At 42.4% G+C, this 21,557-nt stretch overlaps 1 protein-coding gene across 1 annotated transcript in view; it reads left to right on the top strand.

Moving 5' to 3' along the window:
* EBF2 (early B-cell factor 2) overlaps positions 1–21,557 on the top strand; it is a 220,191-nt gene that overhangs the window by 166,689 nt on the left and 31,945 nt on the right. Inside the window, exons 8-10 of the mRNA XM_005684022.3 lie at positions 4,891–5,008; positions 6,557–6,687; positions 7,625–7,751. Coding sequence (XP_005684079.1) covers positions 4,891–5,008; positions 6,557–6,687; positions 7,625–7,751 — 376 coding nt within the window. The remainder of the gene's footprint in view (positions 1–4,890; positions 5,009–6,556; positions 6,688–7,624; positions 7,752–21,557) is intronic.

Below are 21,557 nucleotides of genomic sequence, written 5' to 3'. Positions count from 1 at the left end.
TCTGAGGGCTTTAGAAAAAGCAGGTATCAGGTTTAGGTGATAGGAGACATTGATGAGACTGAGAAGTCCTTTTGGAAGGAATACTCTCCATCTGTTTGTTAAAATACTCGAGATTTTCTAGTTTCAGGTACCTCCTAATGGCATGCTTTGTCAATATTCCACTTGCTACTTCTAAGACAGATCAGTTTATGATCTTAGAAGAACAAGTGGTATGGATGATTCCAGGATCAGAAGATTGTTGGCAAAGATGCCTACAAATAGTTAACAAGGTAATGGTAAGAAATGTTGACCTTGATTTGTTTGGCTAAGATGTAAAGATTTTTGAAGGTCAAAGGTGTCCTTGTGTAGTGTTTTGGAGTCTAACTGTGTCTGACCCTCTAACATTAAGCTGCTGTGGCCTGCAGTTTTGAAGAGTGAAGCAAACCAGGGGGAAAGGGAGAAGGGGGAGAGAACAGGAAATGGAGTGAGGTGTTTCAGGAAGTTGTCAGGGGTTGACTGATTGATTCCAGATGGGAAAGGTCAGCCTTCGTGACCCAGGAAATACTCACTGGGGGAAAGAAGTTGGCTTGTGGAAGGGGAAGGCCTGGGAGGGAGACGATGCTGGAATGCACAGTCCACTTCCTTCAGTCTTCAAACATTTAGAAACTTTAACTCCTCTGAATAGAATAATATCAGTGTTGTCATCGTTCATCAGAAAACAGTGAAAGAAGTTAAATTGGAAGCTTTGAGTGTACCAAATGTATCTTCGCCTCCCTCATGTATTTTGTTCTTTCAGAAGTAGAAGGAATGCATGGAAAAGTCCGTATTTGTGTGTGTCTCCACGTACAAGAACAACCACCATTCCTTAAAAAAAAGAGAACAACAACCAAATATGTCTGGTTTCACATGATGGAGTTTGTGTATCAAATCCTTTACATTTTGCAAATTCAGTTAAGTTGGCAGCCCTTCCTAGATACCTCACTGTCTTAAGATATTTAGAATATTAAAAACGGGGACTTGCCTTGTATCGATATATATACAGCCACACGCACATACATTTGGACATAATTTAAAATCGCGTAATAAATTTTGCAGACACTGAAATAATTCAGGTTAATTCCCTTGCTGTCAGGAGAGGCCAGCGCTAGCCAGCAAGAGATTAAAATTTATTTCCATTGTTAATAGAAAATAATGACGTGCATCTGAACCATCAGGGTATGTCATTCGGGAAATGTTCTCTTTGGAACTGAGTCTCACTCCACCCAAATGGACAATGATGAAATCAGCTGGCTCAAGAAAGCCCCATATTTTGTGGCAGGAATGCACAAGGCGCATGAACGTACAGTATAACAAGGAGCCTGTGGAATGAATTAAAGCAGTCTTAGGGAGAACTCTCTTCATGTCCACATAATCCTCACCTGGGCGGGGGTTCCCCTCCTTGTGCCCAGCACAGCTCGTTAGCAGTGAAAGCCTGAGGTACCCTCTGTTCCCCCCCACCCCCGGATGAGAGCAATGTCCATTCACACACACAATTTATAAAATTGATCTGATTCCTCATTTTTTTCCCTCCACCTTCTCCTATTATTTTCAGAGGGTAAACAGAGACAGAGGTGGTTGCTTTCAGCCTTCATGCTCATCCTAACTCCGGGAACCAGGAGACCCTCGACTCCTCCCTCCCTTTGACTGCGATGCCACCCTCTGCTCTGCTGAGAGGCCCTGTAAGAGTATGTGCCTTATGTCCTGGCAGAAAGTGATGCAGGTCTCTGCCTTATGGTGGCCACTGCATGATAGGAACTTTCTGGAAGGCTTTTCCCCAGACGCTTAATATGTTAACAAGGATGCAATTGAAAACAGACTTGGAGCTAGACGGCTACATCCCTGAATTGTGAGCAATTACACTGATAGTAATTTTCTGAATGACTATGGAGCCTCCTTTAAGTTCATCCTGATTTCACAATGAACAGGGACATGAAATAGGTAGTGAATTCACTAGTGGAGGAGCTAAGTGTGGGAGACACACTCATCGACTAGGAACATATCGTTCTGTGGTCTTAGAGTCTCCAAGGCCTGATGTAATAATACCCGATACATAGAAGACACTCAGTGACTGCATCTGAGTTAATAAATGCAGCCCACTGTGTCCGTGTAAAAACTCCTGAATGCCACTGTCATGCTCATGGCACCAGGCTAGGTGACATACTTTGTGGGCTCATAGTTTTAAGGGTTCTTCCAAATCCTTATTATATTACAATATATATAAAAATTTTTTACTTCATTGTATATCATAAACACAATATTGTAAGCAACTATACCTCAATTGGAAAAAAAAAAAGATGCCATCTGAAATCTTATTTGAGGTTAAAAAAAAATCAGGAGAGTATTGCTTTGGAAAAATGTATTGGGTAGGATGGACTGAAGTTCAGTTCAGTTCAGTTGCTCAGTTGTGTCTGACTCTTTGCGACCCCATGAATTGCAGCATGCCAGGCCTCCCTGTCCATCACCAACTCCCGGAGTTCACCCAAACTCATGTCCATTGAATCGGTGATGCCATCCAGCCATCTCATCCTCTGTCATCCCCTTCTCCTCCTGCCCCCAATCCCTCCCAGCATCAGAGTCTTTTCCAGTGAGTCAGCTCTTTGCATGAGGTGGCCGAAGTATTGGAGATTCAGCTTTAGCATCAGTCCTTCCAAAGAACACCCAGGACTGATCTCCTTCAGCATGGACTGGTTGGATCTCCTTGCAGTCCAAGGGACTCTCAAGAGTCTTCTCCAACACCACAGTTCAAAAGCATCAATTCTTCGGTGCTCAGCTTTCTTCACAGTCCAACTCTCACATCCATAGATGAGCCCTGGAAAAACCATAGCCTTGACTAGATGGACCTTTGTTGGCAAAGGAGACCCAAATAGCTTTCTGGGGAGACAGAAATGTTTTATATTGTGATATGGTGTGGATTACCTGGGTATATCCATTTATCAAAACTGTACAGTAATTGCATGTAAATTTCACTTTAAAAAAAGGAGACTCATTATGTTTATTTTGTTCGTTTGAAATAATTCATGGTAAAGAGATGTGACATGCCATTGAGTGAATCTTGTTTTGTAGTAATATAAAATATTACGTCTTAAGAGGTAAGGCAAGGCCCAGGTTTGTCCCCTCTTTATTTAATAAGTAAGAAAGCGTGTGCTAAATTGCTTCAGTCGTGTCCAACTCTTTGTGACCCTGTGAACTGTAGCCTGCTAGGCTCTTCTGTCCATGGGATTCTCCAGGCAAGAAGATTGGAGTGGGTTGCCATGCCCTTCTCCAGAGGATCTTCCTGACCCAGGGATTGAACCTGGGTCTCCTGCGTCTCCTGCATTGCAGGCAAACTCTTCAAGGGTGGCCAAAAATTCCAAGTAGAGTATCAGTGAGTTTAATTTGGGAGTGGACATATCTATTCAATGTCTTTCCTCAGGTCTATATATATACTTGAGTATATATTTAAGAAGCTCCTTTCTCAAACACAAAATATTGCCACATGTAACTAACAAGTGACTCACCTTCCTGGGTCAGTAAGTAGGTGGTGGATATGCCCAAGTCCATGCATTTCTGCTGTGTTTTCCCACTGCTCCAGCCCTGACTGATCACCACTTCTTTGAATTTCCCTTGCACCCTCATCTGCAGCACACACACACACAGAACTCAGTCCAACCTCATTCTGTGTGCTGCTTGTTTTTCTTGTTTGCCATGCTCCTCCAGCGTGAAAGTAAGCTCTTTGAGGGTAGGGACCATGCCTTGTAATATGTGGGGGTTAATTCCCCCTACTGGAGCCTTCTCTTGACCCAGAGCTTACACTATTGGAGGGGCTCAATGAGTAAAGTCCTCTGTCCTGTTGACTGGTCAAACAAGGCGGGAGTGAGGCCACGAGGATGGGAACTCATCCATGAATGTTTTACATGTATTTTTCTCATTTTATTCTTCTTTTATGTCATTCAGCCCTCAAGATAGGCAATGTTGTGTATGTTTTACAGACTAGGGAAGTGGAGATCCAAAAAGGTTAAATAATCCATCTGTACAGTCCATGGAATTCTCCAGGCCAGGATACTAGAGTGGGTTGCCATGCCCTCCTCCAGGGGATCTTCTCAACCTAGGGATCGAACCCAGGTCTCCCAAATTGCAGGCGGATTCTTTACTGTCTGAGCCACCAGGGAAGCCCAAGTAATCCATCAGAGGTTCTCAGTTAAGAAGGAGCAGGCGTGGGATTTGGGTTCAGTTCTCTCTGACTGCAAATCCACACCCTTCCACTAGGCACCCATCTCTTCCCTATCATCTGGTTAGATACTAAATGTCCTACATTTTCAATGCTGAATTCCGCAACTTCTCTTTTCACCCAAAGTCTAAGCATCTTAGTCGCTGCTCTCTGGTGTGGGAGAAACCAGATATAACTCATCAGGCAGTACATGCATGCCCAGCACTACTTCAGCACACATCAGATGTTCAAGAACCCACTCCTGAGAAATGACCTCCCAGCTGGCGTTTCCATCTTAGCTTCCCAATCAGACGCAATCAGCTCCTTTTTGTGATTCCAGCCCAAGGGTCACCTGGGAATGATGGTCCAAGTACTTTGATCGAGATGAAGTTTCTAGAACCCATGGGCAGATTGCCAACTTCCCCACTTCCTCACCTGGGCATAGTTTGAGCACAAATAGGTGACAACACATGGGTGAAGGGTGGCCTCTTTTTCCATAATGCTCTGCCATTGTTACAGGAGGAGGAGAACCCATTCAGATGCCAAGAGCATGACTTGTCCCTAAATTCTGGTCCATCTCTCATTAGCCACACGGAAGTCTGACAAAACAGTTCTGTAACTTTTATGACTTACTGAGAAATTAACTCAACTCCCTCCCCCCTATCCTTTTTCCTTGAAATCTGCAGGTCGTATTGTCAACAACAGTGAATGTGGATGGACATGTGCTGGCTGTTTCCGACAACATGTTTGTTCACAACAACTCAAAGCATGGACGGAGAGCCAGAAGGCTGGACCCGTCGGAAGGTAGGGCTGTGCTTTCCGGAGGGACTGAGCCTGGCAGACAAATGACGCTCTTCACAAATTTTTCCTGGTTTGAATTTGAAATTGATGTCTCTGAGTAGGAGTGGAGAATGTCCGCAAGACTGCGTGGATTTTAAAATGAAGCTGTAAACACTGACTTCTGCCTGCTCTGTTGTGACCCCCACACATCTCCCAGCCAATGTTCAGGCCCTTGCCACTCTCTGGCTCTCTCATTTAGTTCTGTCAGTTTTTCTTTCTCTCTCTCTCTTTATTTTTTTGCTATATGGGCATTTCAGGCAAATGTAGTGCTATGACATCTTAGTTAAACAGGAACATTACCATGCCAGACATGTATGAATAAGTGTCAGATGTGCGCTTAAACAGATTGTGGGCAAAACAAAACAATGTGCAGAATGAAACTGACACTAATTGATTTTTGTTTGCTTGGACAAGAAAAAATCATGGTCTGCTCTGGGTAATTTTTCCAAGTGCATTAAAGTAATTAGGAATACCGGTAACAGTTAAACTTCAAGTTGTCCGAAAAATTAAAGTGTATCAAGGAAGATAACTGACAAACCTAAGCAAATCCCATCCAAGTTCTTTTTTGTGCACACTCCCCAACTCATTGGTCTAAGAAGCTCTTGTAATACAGAATGAATGGCTAAGTGAGGCTCCTATTTTTGTGTATTGTCTTGCTGTATACTGCCCACCAGCCCCCACCCCAACTCAGCCCTTAAAATGTGTCTTGTATCATTTCAAATAGGAATTAATGAACTGAAAGAAAATGATTGAATCAGTAAAGAATTTGGAGTGGTGTTAATTCTCCCGCAGCGGGCACTGAAAGGGGAGAAGAAAATCCCAGGGTTCAGAACTAGGAACCCATCCAGTTTCTTTTGACTGATTGGATGTGATTGACTGGCTGTTCAAAGGGGGCTCATGTTTTTGGAGTCCTGCCAAAGTTCTCCTCCACCTCTGACCCTGTCAGCTCTGGAAATGGAGTGATGGATTGACTTTAGTTATGGCCTGAAAACCATATTGGGTTCCTGTTGGGATGTAAAGTCCAGAGGCCTCGAACATATGGAAGAAGGGAGGGACAATCTTTCCTACAAAGTTAGGAAAGTGATTAGAAATTGTCTCTTGATATAGCCAGAAAAAAAAAAGTCTTCAACTATGGTAGATTTTACTTTCTCCTTCTTTCTCTAGCACATTAACAGACCTTGTAAATCTTAACATCTTGGGGCAGAGGAGGTGGGGAGAGAAAAGGGATTTACACATTTCCAGTGTGATCAACTTATAAAATATGGGGAAAAACAACAGAGTTTTAAAAACACCCTTTGCACAATTAGCTAAGTGTTTTCATATATAGTGGTCAACTCATTAGGCTTTAATGACCTGGTGAAAACTAACAACCAATTAGGGAATGATGGCAAGTCAGCAAAGCTCAACTTAAACTTCTTAGATAACCAAGAGCTTTCAAGAGCAGTCAGTCTCCAAACTCCAAACTTCAACCACCAAAAGACAGACTTGACTTTTTCTTTCCTATCTTTTTAGCAACTCCATGCATCAAAGCCATTAGCCCAAGTGAAGGCTGGACCACTGGAGGAGCCATGGTCATCATTATTGGGGACAACTTCTTTGATGGCCTCCAAGTGGTGTTTGGGACCATGCTTGTATGGAGTGAGGTAGGCAAAGACAACTCACTTCCCTGATTTCCTTTTTTTAGATCTGGGGAAACTAGTAATTCTGCAGTGTCAGCAAAATGAAAACACACACACACACACACACACACACACACACACACACACACTATTGAGTACCTATTATAAGTGGGGTACCAGGATTAAAAGACATGTAAGCTACAATTTCCTGCAGGCATGGATCCCTTAAAAAGAAATATTCACTGTAATAAGTATTGTTTATAATTGTGAAAAATTAGAAATTGGCTAGATATTGGATACTAGGAGAATGGCTAAATAAATGAAGTATCATCATTTACTTAAAAATTATATTTGAAAGATTTCTAATGACACAGGAAAAGGGAACATGCTTACAATATAATGCTAAATGAAAAAAAATCAGGACAACAGTATCTATGGATGTAAAATATAATTATATAACACATCCTTAGAAAAGTCCTGGAAATGTGCCAAAGATGAATAATGGCTGTCTCTGGGTTATGCAATGGTAACATTTTTTTAATTTTTCTCTAGTTTCCAATTTTTCTACTGTGATGAGAAAAAAACAAGACAAGTTACAAAAAGATATATAACAGTGCTAAGTTGGATATGGAAATTGCCAAATCAATCTGTGAGGTCATGGCAGTGTAGGAATTGGGGGAGGGAATGACTACAGAGATGGGGGTTAGGTGGATACAGGAGGTCGGGGCGGGGGTACTTGAGCTGGGCTAATAGGAAGGGGGGGATAGACAGATTGGGTTGAAAGGTAATTCCAGGGTGGTAGACAGAAACACTTGAGACAGGACAGGGCGTTCATGGCACAAGGGGTACCATGAGTGCAGCAGTTTGCCCTGGGAGATAGCAGTGGATGATGCTTCTATGTTCAGTATATCCATGATAATATATAATAAAGACTTTATTTCCCTGCCTATTCATTCCTCAGCTAATAACTCCTCATGCCATCAGAGTGCAGACTCCTCCTCGGCACATCCCTGGGGTCGTAGAAGTGACATTGTCTTATAAATCCAAACAGTTCTGCAAAGGAGCTCCAGGGAGGTTCATTTACACAGGTGCGTAAGAAAATTATTCCAAGGAAGACTGGTTCCTGGTTCACTTTTGCTCTGGTTCCTAGTCTATCCACTTTATAATCATTCTAACTTTTATAGGTCTTTCTACTGGTGTGGCAAGTGTGGACTGGGTCATAGGCATTGAAAGGGGATGTGTTGATCTAATGTTGTGTTTTATGTAAGCAAGTTCTGCACAGTCTGGGAAATGGTCATGGCAGCTCATTTCAGGATTCCATCCTTATGAATTTAACTCAGCTGGAACCATGCTAGAAAAGACTTTTATCCAAACAAATCAGATAAAATATTTGACAGAGTTGCTGGCTATAATGAAATTTTCTTGAAAAGGATTCAGGAAAGTTGCCTAATGATGCTGCAGAGGGATTCAAATTATATTAAAACTTTATGAAAGTAGAAATGATCTAATTGGTTCAATATTTATTGAACGCCTACATTGTATCTACTACTTTTTTCCAGGTGGAAGGTACAATAACATAGAAGACATGGTCCCTATTTGGAAATTTAGAAACTATTGGAGAAGGCAACAGAGCAGCTGGCGAATTAAGAGTGTTCAAATTGTTTAGTATTTCCAAAGAATGGAATATGAATTTCACAAAAAGGGAGCTGACTATGAACTAGAGTAGAGGGATGGGGTTCAAGGAGGAGATGATACTGAAGACCGTTTTTAAGGATGGGAGGATTTGGATAGGCAAAGAGAAAAAGGAAGCATGTTCCTCCTATGGGAGTCTTAAGTGCAAAGACACAGAGGATGAGGTGAGTTGATGTCTGGAGGAAAGAAAAAGCTGGTTCAACAGCTGTGGGGATCCATAAGATGGAACTTAGACTAGAACTTAGCTAGGCATAGCAGGAAGGGAAACCTGATTTAGTTGGGGAACAGCTGAAGGCACGGAGACCCACTAGAATATTGTTGTTTGGTCCCTAAGTTGTGTCTGACTCTTTTGCGACCCCATCGACTGTAGCCCGTCAGGCTCCTCTGTCTATGGGATTCTCCAGGCAAAGAATACTGGAGTGGATTGCCATTTCCTCCTCCAGGGCATCTTCCTGACCCTGGGATTGAACCTGCATTTTGTGCATTGGCAGACAGATTCTTTACCACTGAGCCACCAGGGAAGTCAGAATATTGTTACTCTGAACAACAACAAAAAAAGAGGTATAGGGAAAGAAGTATAGAAATCATCAAGAAAATATACCAGACCTATTATAAATTTCTAATAATATTATTTTATAGTGTTTTCTTCCTCATTTGGACTTAGCCTCCTATTATTATTTAAGTGTAAATTGTCTGATTAGCAATCAATTAGGAATAGAAGGAAAAAGGATGATTTAGGTATATATTTAACATTTTGTCATTGAGTTTTCCCTCTTGAGATAGGCATGTCTTGGTTGGGTTACTTGCAATAAAATATTTACTATTACAGCTCCCAAAGGGATACAGCTTTTTCAGTCATTCAGATGAACATTTATTACATGCCTACCATGGGCTAGCACAGCTCTAGGCTCCGGGATATAAAAGTGGGCAAGATAAAGCCCTCCATCTTAATAAACCTTGTATACTATAGGCGGAGACAGTCAACATAGAACATACATTATATAATTTCAGACAGTGATAGTGAAGGGATAGAGAATGAGGGAGGGTCTCTCTGAGAAAGGAACATTGAACAGAGATGTGTATTGAAGTGAAGTGAAGTCTCTCAGTTGTGTCTAACTCTTTGCAACCCCATGGACTGTAGCCTGCCAGGCTCCTCCGCCCATGGGATTTTTCAGGCAAGAATACTGGCGTGGGTTGCCATTTCCTTCTCCAGGGGATCTTCCTGACCCAGGGGTCGAATCCAGGTGTCCTACATTGCAGGCAGACTCTTTTACCATTTGAGCCATCAGGGAATCCCAAGATATGTATCGCGGGTGTGGAAATCTGTCCCCACCCCCCTTATCTCTTTGACCTCCTCTCCTGTCCATTCACATTTCCTCTGTCCCTAGGCCTCCTCAGGGCTGTGTTTTCTGTGTGGTTCACCATTGTTAGCTAGAATAGCACTTGGCAGTCAATCGGTTGGGGGCACATGTCCCAGACAGAGAAAAGATGACAGTCTGAGAGGTAGGGATAAGCCTGGCATCTCTGGGGAAGAGCAAAAATGCCAGTGTGGCCGGAGTGGAGTCAGTGGGAGATGAGGTGGGAAAGGCAGGTAGGACAAGGGGTTTGCATGGGAAAACTTTGAGGATGCCAAACAAGGGAGTAGTCAGCATCCAGGTGGGATTTAAAGCCACTGGGATGGATGAGAGGCCATGGAAGGGAGTATAGCTACAAGATGGAAGCGGTCTAAAAGGTGACAGGTGCATCAGAAGCGCTAAGTGTAGGGCTCAGGAAAACAAGGAGGAGCCTGTGAAGGACACAGAAATGGAGTGGTCAGTGGGTAGGAGGAAACAGGAGCTTGGACTGTCCCTGGAGTCAGGTGAGGAATGGGTTTCATTTCACACATAGAGTTTTGCTTTCTCAAATGCACCCACTGTAATATGGATGACAGGTCTGCCCTGTAAGGTGATAGGCAGGATGAATAAAAACTGCATTGCAATTAATCTTCAATTCTCTTCCGAAGTAACAAGCAATACTCAGTGGGGCTATAGACGTTTGGAGCCAGGTGTTGTGTGCATATACGTTTACATGTGCATACGTGTGTGTCTGAGTAAATGCATAAAGTTCCTTCAAAAGCAGAGGTTGTCATCCTTGGTCGCACTTTAATGCATCAATGCTCAGGCTGGATCCCAGACTAATTAAATTTGAAGTTCTGAAGATAGGACCCAGGTAACCATGTAATCTGTATATTCAATAAACAAATATCAGCTCTAAATGATTGCTCAAGGCACAAAGTCAGTAATATCAGTATTCCTCTAGCAGCTTACAGTTCTAGATAGAGAGAGAGACACCTGTAGATTATAATAATCATGCTGAGTCCTATAAATGCAAAAGGGGCTATAGGAGCACTGAGCAGGGGTGGCTCACTTTGGGAAACCAAGGAAGGCTTTCTGGAGGAGCTGACCATAGAGTGACATTTCAAAAGTAAAGAAGGAACTTGCCAGACAGAATAGAGGAGCCTAAATGATTCACAGAAAACACAGTGCTTGGTTTAAAAAAAATGAAAGGAGCCCACACAGTGTAAAGATAATAGATTTTATGTTACCTGTAAATCTAAGAATTTTAAAGATAATAAGACATCAAAGAACATTGGATCAAACTCCATCTGTTGCAGATGAGAAAGCTAAGACCCAGGGAGAAATGACTTGCCTGTCTAATTCAAGGTGGAGTCAGAACAAGGACTCAGGTCTCTGGCTATCCTGCCTGCTGACCTATGTTTAGCAATGCAGTGTGGCACGTCATAGGGTAGCAAGGAGCAGGACATGACTGAAGTGCCTTCACATGCATGCACTTCAGCAAAGAGTTCTGTTTTCCTTATGTGCTGAGACATGGTTGACTTATTCCTAAAGGAAGCATCAATTGAACATGCCCCACGTTGGTTTGTTGTATTTGCTGATTTCCATGGTGCAGGTACTGTCACCAGGGCTGATTTCAAACTACCAATATGACATCAGCTGGCTCACAGCATTCCTGAAAATTCAACAACCTGCACTCATAAAATGGTACAAGCCAGGTGTAGAACACCTGTGCATGGAAAGCGTTTGAAATAGAGAGCAGCTATAGCTTATTATTGAAAAGGTGTATATTATTAGTATTATTAATGCTATTAGTTTTATCATCATGGAGGCTGACTTGAACAAGGAATTACAAATGTGATGAGTGATAGAGGATGCTGGGGATATATATCAGAGGAATCTTAAGCCAATGGAGAAGGTTAAGGACAGTTCAAACACGGGAAACAGTACGTGCAAAGGCCCTGGGGTAGGAAAGAATGTGGGATGTGTTTGACAGTAACTAGAAACAGGGAAGAAAGAATGTGAAAGAGAGGTTGGGTTCAGACTGGAAGAGAGATTGAACCTGCTTGTTTGGCTGCATCCCAAGTGCCATGGGGAGCTATTGGAATAGTTTAAAGCTGGGAGTGCCGTGGTCAGATTTGCCTTTTCAAAGAGCCTTTTAGCTGCAGCAGAGAGAATGGTTTGGAACCTAGGATGGATTCAGGGAGGTCAGTTTGAGGCCAGTGTGGTGGCCCCAGCCAGAAATGATGGCAGCTTGGACTGGAGTGCCGGTGGTGGGGACAGGCAGAAGTGGATGAAATTTAGGAGGTAGCATTGACGGGACTTGATGATTGATTGGATGGGGTGAAGGTTGGGGAAAGAAAGGGAGGGAGTGACTCAAGTTTCAGGTTTGAAAAATTGGGTGGGTATAGCTTAGAAAGTGATTTTTTAAAAAGGTATAAAGTGCTGAGGGAGTTCAGAGGAAGGACAAAATACTTCCAGCTGGTGGAGAGGTGGGAAGATTTAATATTGTAAAGATGTCGATTAATGAATAAATTTAACACAATGCCAATCAAAGGACCAACAAAATGTTTGGGGAAAACTTTACAAAAGTTCACCTGCAAAAATAAAGGTGCTAAAATAGGACCCCTCATTTTGAAAAATGAGAGGGCTTTGCCCTACCAGACTTTAAAACCTATGTTAAGTTTCAGTAATTAGAAGAATATGGGGTTTTGCAGGAACACATAGAAATGTCACGCAACAGAAGAAAACACTTTAAGACAAACAGTTTTTATGCACACAACTAGTACAAATACAGAAGTATTTGTATGGGTGAGGAGACATCTCAAGTCAGCATGGAAAATATGGAATTTTTAACAAATGTTGTGGGGCCAACTAATTAAGCATTTTAAAAAGTTATATATCTAATTTCATATCACAAAATGAAGCATACTTGAATTAAATATTTTAATTAAATGTAGGTATTAATTAACTAATTTTTTAAAATGTAGGCATTTAAAAAGATTATTATACTTGAGCCTTGCTAAAAGCTTGATCCCAAAGACAAAAACCACTGAGCATAAATATGTGATTACATGAAAAGAAAATGTTTGCATGTCTAAGTTTCAGTTATTAAATCGAAAGGATAAGGACAAACTGAAACCATATTTGTTATATATGACATAATATCCTACACATAAAAATATTCATTTACTTGTTGAGCAAAGTTCATTTTATGCCTATTCTTTGTCAGCCACAATTTTTTTTTTTTTACATTATGGATAAACAAGTGAATGTTAGAGGTCTTATAAATTAAAGGGGGAAAACTCTCTAAAAGCTAGCAAGGAACATCAGGAGTTAATTCAGGAAGGAATATAATCAAGCAATAAATATGTTTGTAAAAATCCCAACCACATTAATAATCAAATAAAAGCAAATTAAGGCAACTACAGGATAACTTTTTTTTTTCTATCAAGGTGGCAAAGATTTTTTTTTTAAACAAATGAAGATACCTACGTTGACAAAATTAGAAGAAAGTGGGGGTTTTCTAACACACAGTTCTCCACTCTCAGGAGAGTACCCTGATGGTACTAGGTTTTAAAAAAAAATGTATGTACCCTTTAACCCAACAGTTCTACTTTTAGGAATATATACTTGGGAGATAATTGAGTTTGCTTGAAGGTTGTTTATTCTGAAGCACTGTTAATAAGCACTGTTGAAGCACTGTTAATAGGAGTGAAAAACTGTAAACAATCACAAATAACAAATAACAAAATCACAAATAACAAAACATCCTTATACTGAAAAACATCTTAGATACTAAAGAAATGCTGTGGGTGCACAGTCGCTCAGTCGTATCCAATTCTTTGCACCCCCATGGACTGTAGCCCACCAGTATCTTCTGTCCATGGGGTTTCCCAGGCAAGAGTACTGGAGTGGGTTGCCATTTCCTTCTCCAAAAGCAATGCTGTGGATGGATATTTAATTACATAAAAGACATTGGTGATATATTAAAAAAAAAAAAAAGCTTAAAACTGTATGTACAGTATGGTTTCTGGAGATGCAAGAGAGTCGAATTTGATTGCTCAGTCAGGAAGATTCCCTGGAGAAGGAAGTGGCAACCCACTCCAGTATTCTTGCCTGGAGAACCCCAGGGACAAAGGAGCCTGGTGAGCTACAGTCCATGGGGTCACAATGAGTCAGACACAACTGAGCACATGTGTGCATGCACGCACACACACACCAATTGTGCTGGACCCTGTTCCAGGCATATTGCACTCCAGTCTTTCGGGAGGGTCTGAGGATCTGTATTTTAAACAAAGAAATGAGTTTGGGAATGCTGAGTCCTGCTCATCAGGCTGCTGCAGTGACTTCCTGGCTTGTAAAGCATTTGACAACATGGGGCAGTTCTTTTCAGACCGAGTCATTACCCCACAAACACAACAGTATTTACTCGTATGTGGAACTTTCTAGAAAGAGACTCCAAAAGCAGGAGGTGGGAAGGAAATTTCCAGCAAACCTCCCCTCCCTCAGCCCTCACCCCACCACTCACATCTTATGGATCATGGTCCAACTGTTGATGGTTTCCGTATCCAAGGACACACCACCACAATAGACCCAAGCCTATTAGATGGGACTTACCTGGTATAATTAGGCAAAATGCAGTAATCAGCTCCCTATGGTTGTTGCTGCCAAGTACCGCATAAACATCAGGGCTCTGAAAAACAACACATTTTCTTCTCACATGTAGGAAGGTCTATTTTCCTCCTACCACCACGATTTATTGAAGTGCAGCTTGCCGCTGCAGAGTCAAGAGCTCTACACAAGCATCCAGCTTATCAGGAAACGTCCCACTGCCTCTGTCTGCTTTGAGACCTAGAGGTGGTACCAGCCAAGGCTTGTGAGCAGGGAGAGGTCCCCTACTCCCCTGGCTGACTTTGCTGCAGAAAACTAGCAGTGGAGAAAAATAATCCTAGTAGGGGGTACCCGGGGAAACCACGGTTACTTGTTTTTTCAGGTAACCATGGTTACTGCATCTTAAGGATGCAGGGAGAGGAGGTCTGTAGCAAGGCATTTGAGAATGGAACTCCACTTTGTCATTAAACTTGAGAGAACTTAGCACTGGAGTGGAAGACCATCAGTGAGAGTTTAGAGGTCTGGATTTGAGTCCGAATTTTATGACAAATCCCTTAACCATTCTTTGCCTTTGTTTTCTTTTTAAAAATTATTTATTTGTTTATTTTTGGTTGCGCTGGGTCTTTGCTAGTTGTGGTGTGCAGGCTTCTTGTGGAGCATGGGCTCTAGCAACACAGGCTCAGTAGTTGCAGCGCATGGGCTTTAGTTTCCTGTAGCGTGTGAAATCTTCCTGGACCAGGGATCAAACCCGTGTCCCCTGCATTGACAGGTGGATTCTTATCCACTGAACTACCAGGGAAGTGTCTCTCACCTTAGTTTTCTAACCTAAAACTTGGAAGATATTTATCTCACTGGGAATATGAAATATAGATATGCAAATATATTTTGTATAGAAATACACAGATATGAACAAAATTTGCTATTGTAAGTGTTTGGCTGTGGGATACATAATTTCTATGATGAGTTCTCTTTGGCTTCCTTCCTCACTGCTGTTTGATCAAGGGTGGACTTTTTTGCTGGCTTCCCAGGTGGCTCAGTGGTAAAGAATCTGTCTGTCAACGCAGGAGACACGGGTTCAATCCCTGGGTTGGGAAGATCCCCTGGAGAAGGAAATGGCAACCCACTCCAGTATTCTTGCCTGGAGAATCCCATGGACAGAAGAGCCTGGTGGGCTCCAGTCCATGGGGTCACAAAGAGTCAGACATGACTTAGCAACTAACCAACAGCAGACTTTTTTGCATGTGTTCTCTACTGTAGAAGGTGAATTCTTGAAAGACCCACCATATCATGCCTTTAGTATCTGGGTCTGGATTAGAAATCAGGGTTTTTAGGTGACAGAGAAGGCCAGGGCAGCCAGAGAGCATGTGTGCTCTCTGCAAGTGGTTTGAAGGGAAATGAGTTTTCAAAGGAAGAGCCGATTGGGCCCAGCTGGCTCACGTGCCAGCCAAAGAACTGCTTCCCAAGGTGTGTGGTTGAATATGGAAGTTGTCAAAGCACCCTGGCTATGGAGACACCTATAGAAACCAAACAATTCATATCAACTCACCTCTTCCCCCCAAAAATCCTTATCTTTTATTGGTTTGCCAAAAAGTTCTTCTGGGTTTTTCCATAAGATATCATGGAAAAATAGCTTATGGAAAAACCTGAATGGACTTTTTGGCCAACCCAATACTTCAGCACAAACAAAGGTATTTGATTACTCTGTTCATTATTTGGGAGCAGGTGTTAATCAGCAAGAAAGTAGACAAGATCAGGAAGCAGTTAGGTGGAGAAACAAAAAGCCTAGGTTATTCCACAGCCCCACAAATCATACCCTGCACAGTCCCCTCCCTGGGGCTGGGCATGGGGTTCCACTGAGCCACACTGCACAGATGTGCTCACTGGATTCAGATGTTAATAGCTCACCCACATCACATTTCTTCTTCTTTTTTTCCTATAGCATTATCCTGAAAAAAAAAAATCTCATTTAAGAAATGAATCTGATTTTTAGTTAAAAATACCCAATTCAGATATCAAAAACTGGCCTGAGTACAATTGTTCCCTGTTTGCACTAGAAACAGGTTGGATGAATAGCCCCCCTGGTAGCCTGCAGTTTTACTGAAGTTGCCTCCACCCCCATCGCCTATAAAATTTGGATCCCTCATTTGGCTGAGCCTGAGGAATGATGTCTCCGTTGGAAGCCCCAGAATAGGGGGCCGTTGTTTTGCTAGAGACGTCCCAGCCTCTTAATGGCCTGGTGCTCTCAGCTATAATATTCTAAATACATATTACAGAGAGCAGAGCATATTCATAACTGCTCCGTGGTGGCATTTAGATTTACCCTTGAAATTTATCTTTAATTTTTACAGTTGTCTCCTTAACCATGTATATTACTCCCTTCTTCAAACAATCTGTCTTGCTGCTGCAGTTTTTCTTGAAACCAAAGCGTAATTAAATATTAAATTAATATTTCATTTAAAATTAAATATCAGAGGCTTCCATCTAATCTTTCACTTGTGCACTGCTGGTTCTCACTTCGTGTTCTTGTTCCTATATCCACAAAGTCAGGTACTGCTTCTTAATAATGTGTTCCTATATTATCTTTCTTCTTTTTTTAAAAAAATTGGTGACACTGAATCTTTGCTACATTGAAACAGATGGATATAGAGAGAGATTTCAGGGTAGCAAAAGTTAAAGACAATTCAACAGCCTATGGCTTCAACTCCACCCATCTCCATTTCTCGAAGAATTTCACTTTCACCAAATAAATAAATAATGGGCTTCCCAGGTGGCTCAGTGGTAAAGAATCTGCCTGCCAGTGCAGGAGATGTAAGAGAGTCGGGTTTGATCCCTGGGTCAGGAAGATCCCCTGGAGAAGCAAATGGCAACCAACTCAGGTATTCTTGCCTGGGAAATCCCAAAGACAGAGGAGCCTGGTGGGCTACCGGCTATGGGGTCGCAGAGAGTCAGACATGACTTAATGACTGAAGAACAGCAACAAATAAGTAATAGTCTTAGAATCATAATGCAAGAACTTACAGGGGGTCTGAGAAAACGTTTAATCCAACTTTTTGTTTTTGCAGAGAGATAAACCAAAGTCCACCTGCCTTTGAAGGTGGTAGAGTTGGTCAAGGTTAGGAATTAAGGCAGATCCCAGACAAGGGACAGTTTTTTCTCTATCACACCATCAAATGCTATGAAAAAATTGACCGTGGGAGCAGATAGCCTTGAATGTTGGACACCTGAGGAGTAAGGTAGATGATAGATGAATGGACGAGAAAATTGGGAGGATTGGGAACAAGAGAGAGAAACCAAAATCATAGCACAAACAAGTCAGACCTCACAGAAATAAATACACATGTGTGCATGCGTGGGTAATCACTTCAGCTGTGTCCAACTCTTTTTGACCCCATGGCCTGTAGCCCACCTGGCTCCTCTGTCCATGGGATTCTCCAGGCAAGAGTACTGGAGTATTGCCATGCCCTCCTCCAGAGGATCTTCCTGACCCAGGGATCGAACCTGATTCTCTTACGTCTCCTGCACTGGCAGGTGGGTTCTTTACCACTAGCGCCACCTGGGAAGCCTCACAGGAATTAATACATAAGATCAAAGCACTTTGAAGACATATTCACTGAGGGAAGACCAGAAAAGACTTCCTAAAGGGGGCTGGAAGGCAGGGACTAGTTTGCAGGCCTGTAAATTCCTCCCCAAGCAAGGGTTTTATGCCTTCCTGTCCTGTCAATGGAGAGTAACTGTCTTAGATCAGCACCATATGGAGAGGTATTCTTTTTATTTTTTTTTTTAACTTTTAATTTTGTATTGGGGTGTAGCTGATTCACAGTGTTGTAACAGTTTCAGGTGAACAGTAAAGGGACATTGTGATACATAATCATGAATCCATTCTCTCCCAAACCCCACTCCCATCCAGGCTGCCACGTAACAGTGAACAGAGTTCCATGTGGTATCCAGTAGGTCCTTGTTGGTTATCCATGGAGGGATGTTCCTCAAGCAGGTTTTCTCTTGTGCCTGCATCTCAAAGTCCATTTTCTGATCTGGTACTTGCCTGGCAGCCACATTACATAGATTTGAGGTTTCCTGAGCAAGATTCTTTTTCTATTGCTTTCTTTAATTCTTGGAGAAGGTTGAGATTTAGAGTCAGGGCTGGAAGGATCCTTTAATTCTATGGCCTGGACCCCTCAGGGGCCTGTGGGCTCTGTGATGAAGTGAAGACCCTCTGCTGCAGATGGATACACACAGATGCAGACAGACAACTAGGCTCAGGCTTTTTAGACTTTTGTCAGCCTGTTATTGGCCATCCGTAGGCTCCATGATGATCCTAGGTGCCAACTGAAGACTTACTAATGAAGAAAGCTGCAACCGAGATCAACATCCCAGAGTCGCAGCCTGACAGAGTACTCAGATCTCCTTGCCCCCTCATTTTACTTGTCTCCTCTCAAATTTCTGCAAAGGAACTTGATCAGCCCTTGCTATTGCCTTCTTGGTGGTCAGTACTTTTGTTGGTCAAAGGCAGAAATGACCACCTGCCTGCAAAGTCAATGCTGTCTTTGTTGAGGGTAGACCAGAATTCTAACCAGGAGTCCCCTTTCCATGTTGGCCATGGAAAGAACCTCTATTTCTGGGAAACTTAAGTAGAGGCAAAAACTGGGGTAAGCATTATCTGCTCTCCATGCCTCCTCTTAAGGAAAAAAACCAATCATATAGAATTTATCCATCTCACTAACCCTTTGGGAAAATTAATATTGAGCAACAGCCAGTTTTTTTTTTAAATGAGTGGTTCCCAGTAGATATTTTTAGTTAAATACTATTTACTTTAAAAAAGAAACCCTTCACACATTGCTTATGGTTTATATCTATTCATTGGGTCAAAGATATGTAAGCAATCTCATATATTATACCCGCAATCAAAATGAGAAATGACACATAAGATCTAGGCTCTCAGGAGAAATATTATGAAATCTCAAGGTATTGATGAAAGTTTTTCCAAGGCTGATCCAAATGGGATTTAGATTCTGTGGCAGTTGAGTGTGTATTATTAAACTCCTTAAGCAAACCCGGATGACTCCCAGTGGAGGATTAAGACATTCTATGTATAGCAAAGACGAAATTCTCATGTCTGAGTTTTCTCTATTGAATTCCCCCTTGATTAGCTTCTGTAATATTTAACTTCATGCCATGCCATAATTATTTAATAAAAGGTAAATATAAATTATATTTCAGTGGGGATTTGACCTTTTACCTTAATGTTAATGTTACCAAAGAAAGACATAGATAAATAGAGCCTATAGATCGAAGCCTATTTTTAATTTACTCTGTTTTTGCCTTGCCAGCTTTTCTCTGTGTCCCTCTCAGCCAAGAGGTTGGCAGGACTTCACACCACCCCCGCACTCCATGTGGTAGCAGAGGCTGTAAATTCACACTGATGATGGCGGTTAATGATCTGTTGTCCCTTAGAGACAGTCTTGGGGCTGGTCTTGGGCACCTCATTAGCTAATTGAGGTTTACTTGGCTCGCATCAGGACTGAAAAGTCAGAGAACACCCAGGGAGGTGGGGAGTGGGGAAAGCTGGGACTCAAGGTGAGGCCGAAGTGATAGGATGCAAAGCAGCTGGTTCAGTGGGAAGTGAGTTTGGACCCAGAATAAAAACTTCAATGCAACCCTGATTTTTTTTTTTTAAGATGTGGACCATTTTTAAAGTCTTTATCGAATTTGTTACAATATTGTTTCTGTCTTATATTTTGGATTTTGGGCCCAGAGGCATGTGGGATCTTAGTCCCCTGATCAGGGATCGAACCTACACCCCCAGCATTGGAAGGCATGGTCTTAACCACTGGACCACCAGGGAGGTTCCCAACCCTCAGGCTGAACTCTTGAGGGATTGACTGATTTTTCTTCTTACACTTCGGTGTTGACTAAACAGTTTGGGCTTCATGATTTTTACTTCAAAATTTCACTAAAGTGGCATGCTGTGTGTGTGCTCATGCACACATCTGTGTGATTATTCCCTGTCCGTATAGATATACACGACAGTGTATTTCACCATCTTTCTCATCTTGGATACACACAGAACCCATCCACAGCATATGCCTAGGAAGTCTGGCAGGGGCCTCCAGAAAACACTCAACATGAGAAAGAGATGAGTATGTCTATTTTGCTTCATCAGCTTAAAATGTGAATTGCTAATTCCATGTGGTCAGGAGCACCTGCTGTTTCTGATGGAGATGAGGAGTCTGGATGAGTGGGCAGATGAGATAAACCAGACGTCACCCTGGTGTCCTCGTGGTTTTCATCTAACAGGGACAACAGTGGGTACAACTGTGTGATAAAGTTTACCAAAGAGAGGGCTTTCCTGGTGGCTCAGTGGTAAAGAACTTGGCTGCCAATGCAGGAGATGCAGGTTCAATTCCTGGTCCAGGAGGATCCCACACACCTTGGGGCAACTAAGCCTGTGTGCCACAGCTACTGAGCCTGTGCTCTAGAGCCCGGGAGCCGCAACTACTGAAGCCCTCGTGCCCGCCAGCCTGAGCTCTGAAACAAGAGAAGTCACCACAGTGAGAAGCCTGAGTACCACAGCTGGAGAGTGGCCCCTGCTCGCCACAGCTAGACAAAAGCCCACGCAGCAACGAAGACCCAGCACAGCCAAAAATAAATAAAGTTATACAGAAATAGCGTCTATGAAAGAGAAAGCATTCTGTGTGCTAATTAGAGCCCAGCTTTAGCAGATTACTCTGTGAGCGGCAAGAAGGACCTAGGAATAAGGATATTAGTGGCAGGCTGAGGATAGACCTTAGGGCTTTGCTGAGAGGGGGCGAGAATTTGGTAACAATGAAGATGGGAGGGAAGGGACAAGGACAGTCATGGAGACAGTGGGGACCTTGGTTGGGGATGGCTAGATTCTCTGTCTTATGGATTATTCCCTTACTTTATGGTCAACGTGGTGTAAGCATGCTGTTGTTGTTAGCTGCTCAGTCATGTCTGACTCTTTGCGACCCCATGGACTGTAGCTCACCAGATTACTCTGTTCGTGGAATTCTCCAGGCAAGAACACTGGAGGGGGTTGCCATTCCCTTCTCTAGGGGATCTTCCCAACCCAGGGATCGAACTTGTGTCTCCTGTATTGGCAGGTGGATTCTTTACCACTAGCACCACCTTGGAGCTGCATTTAAAATAGGGATAAAATGCATGTTATAGGGTTGTAATGAGGATTAAATGAGCAAATATATGTAAAAGGTATTAGCATAATGCCTGTAACATAGT

Source organism: Capra hircus, chromosome 8 (assembly GCF_001704415.2).
Source record: "Capra hircus breed San Clemente chromosome 8, ASM170441v1, whole genome shotgun sequence".
NCBI classification, from domain to species: domain Eukaryota; kingdom Metazoa; phylum Chordata; class Mammalia; order Artiodactyla; family Bovidae; genus Capra; species Capra hircus.
Note: the sequence above shows the minus strand (reverse complement) of the source record. Positions and strands in the feature narration are given on the sequence as shown.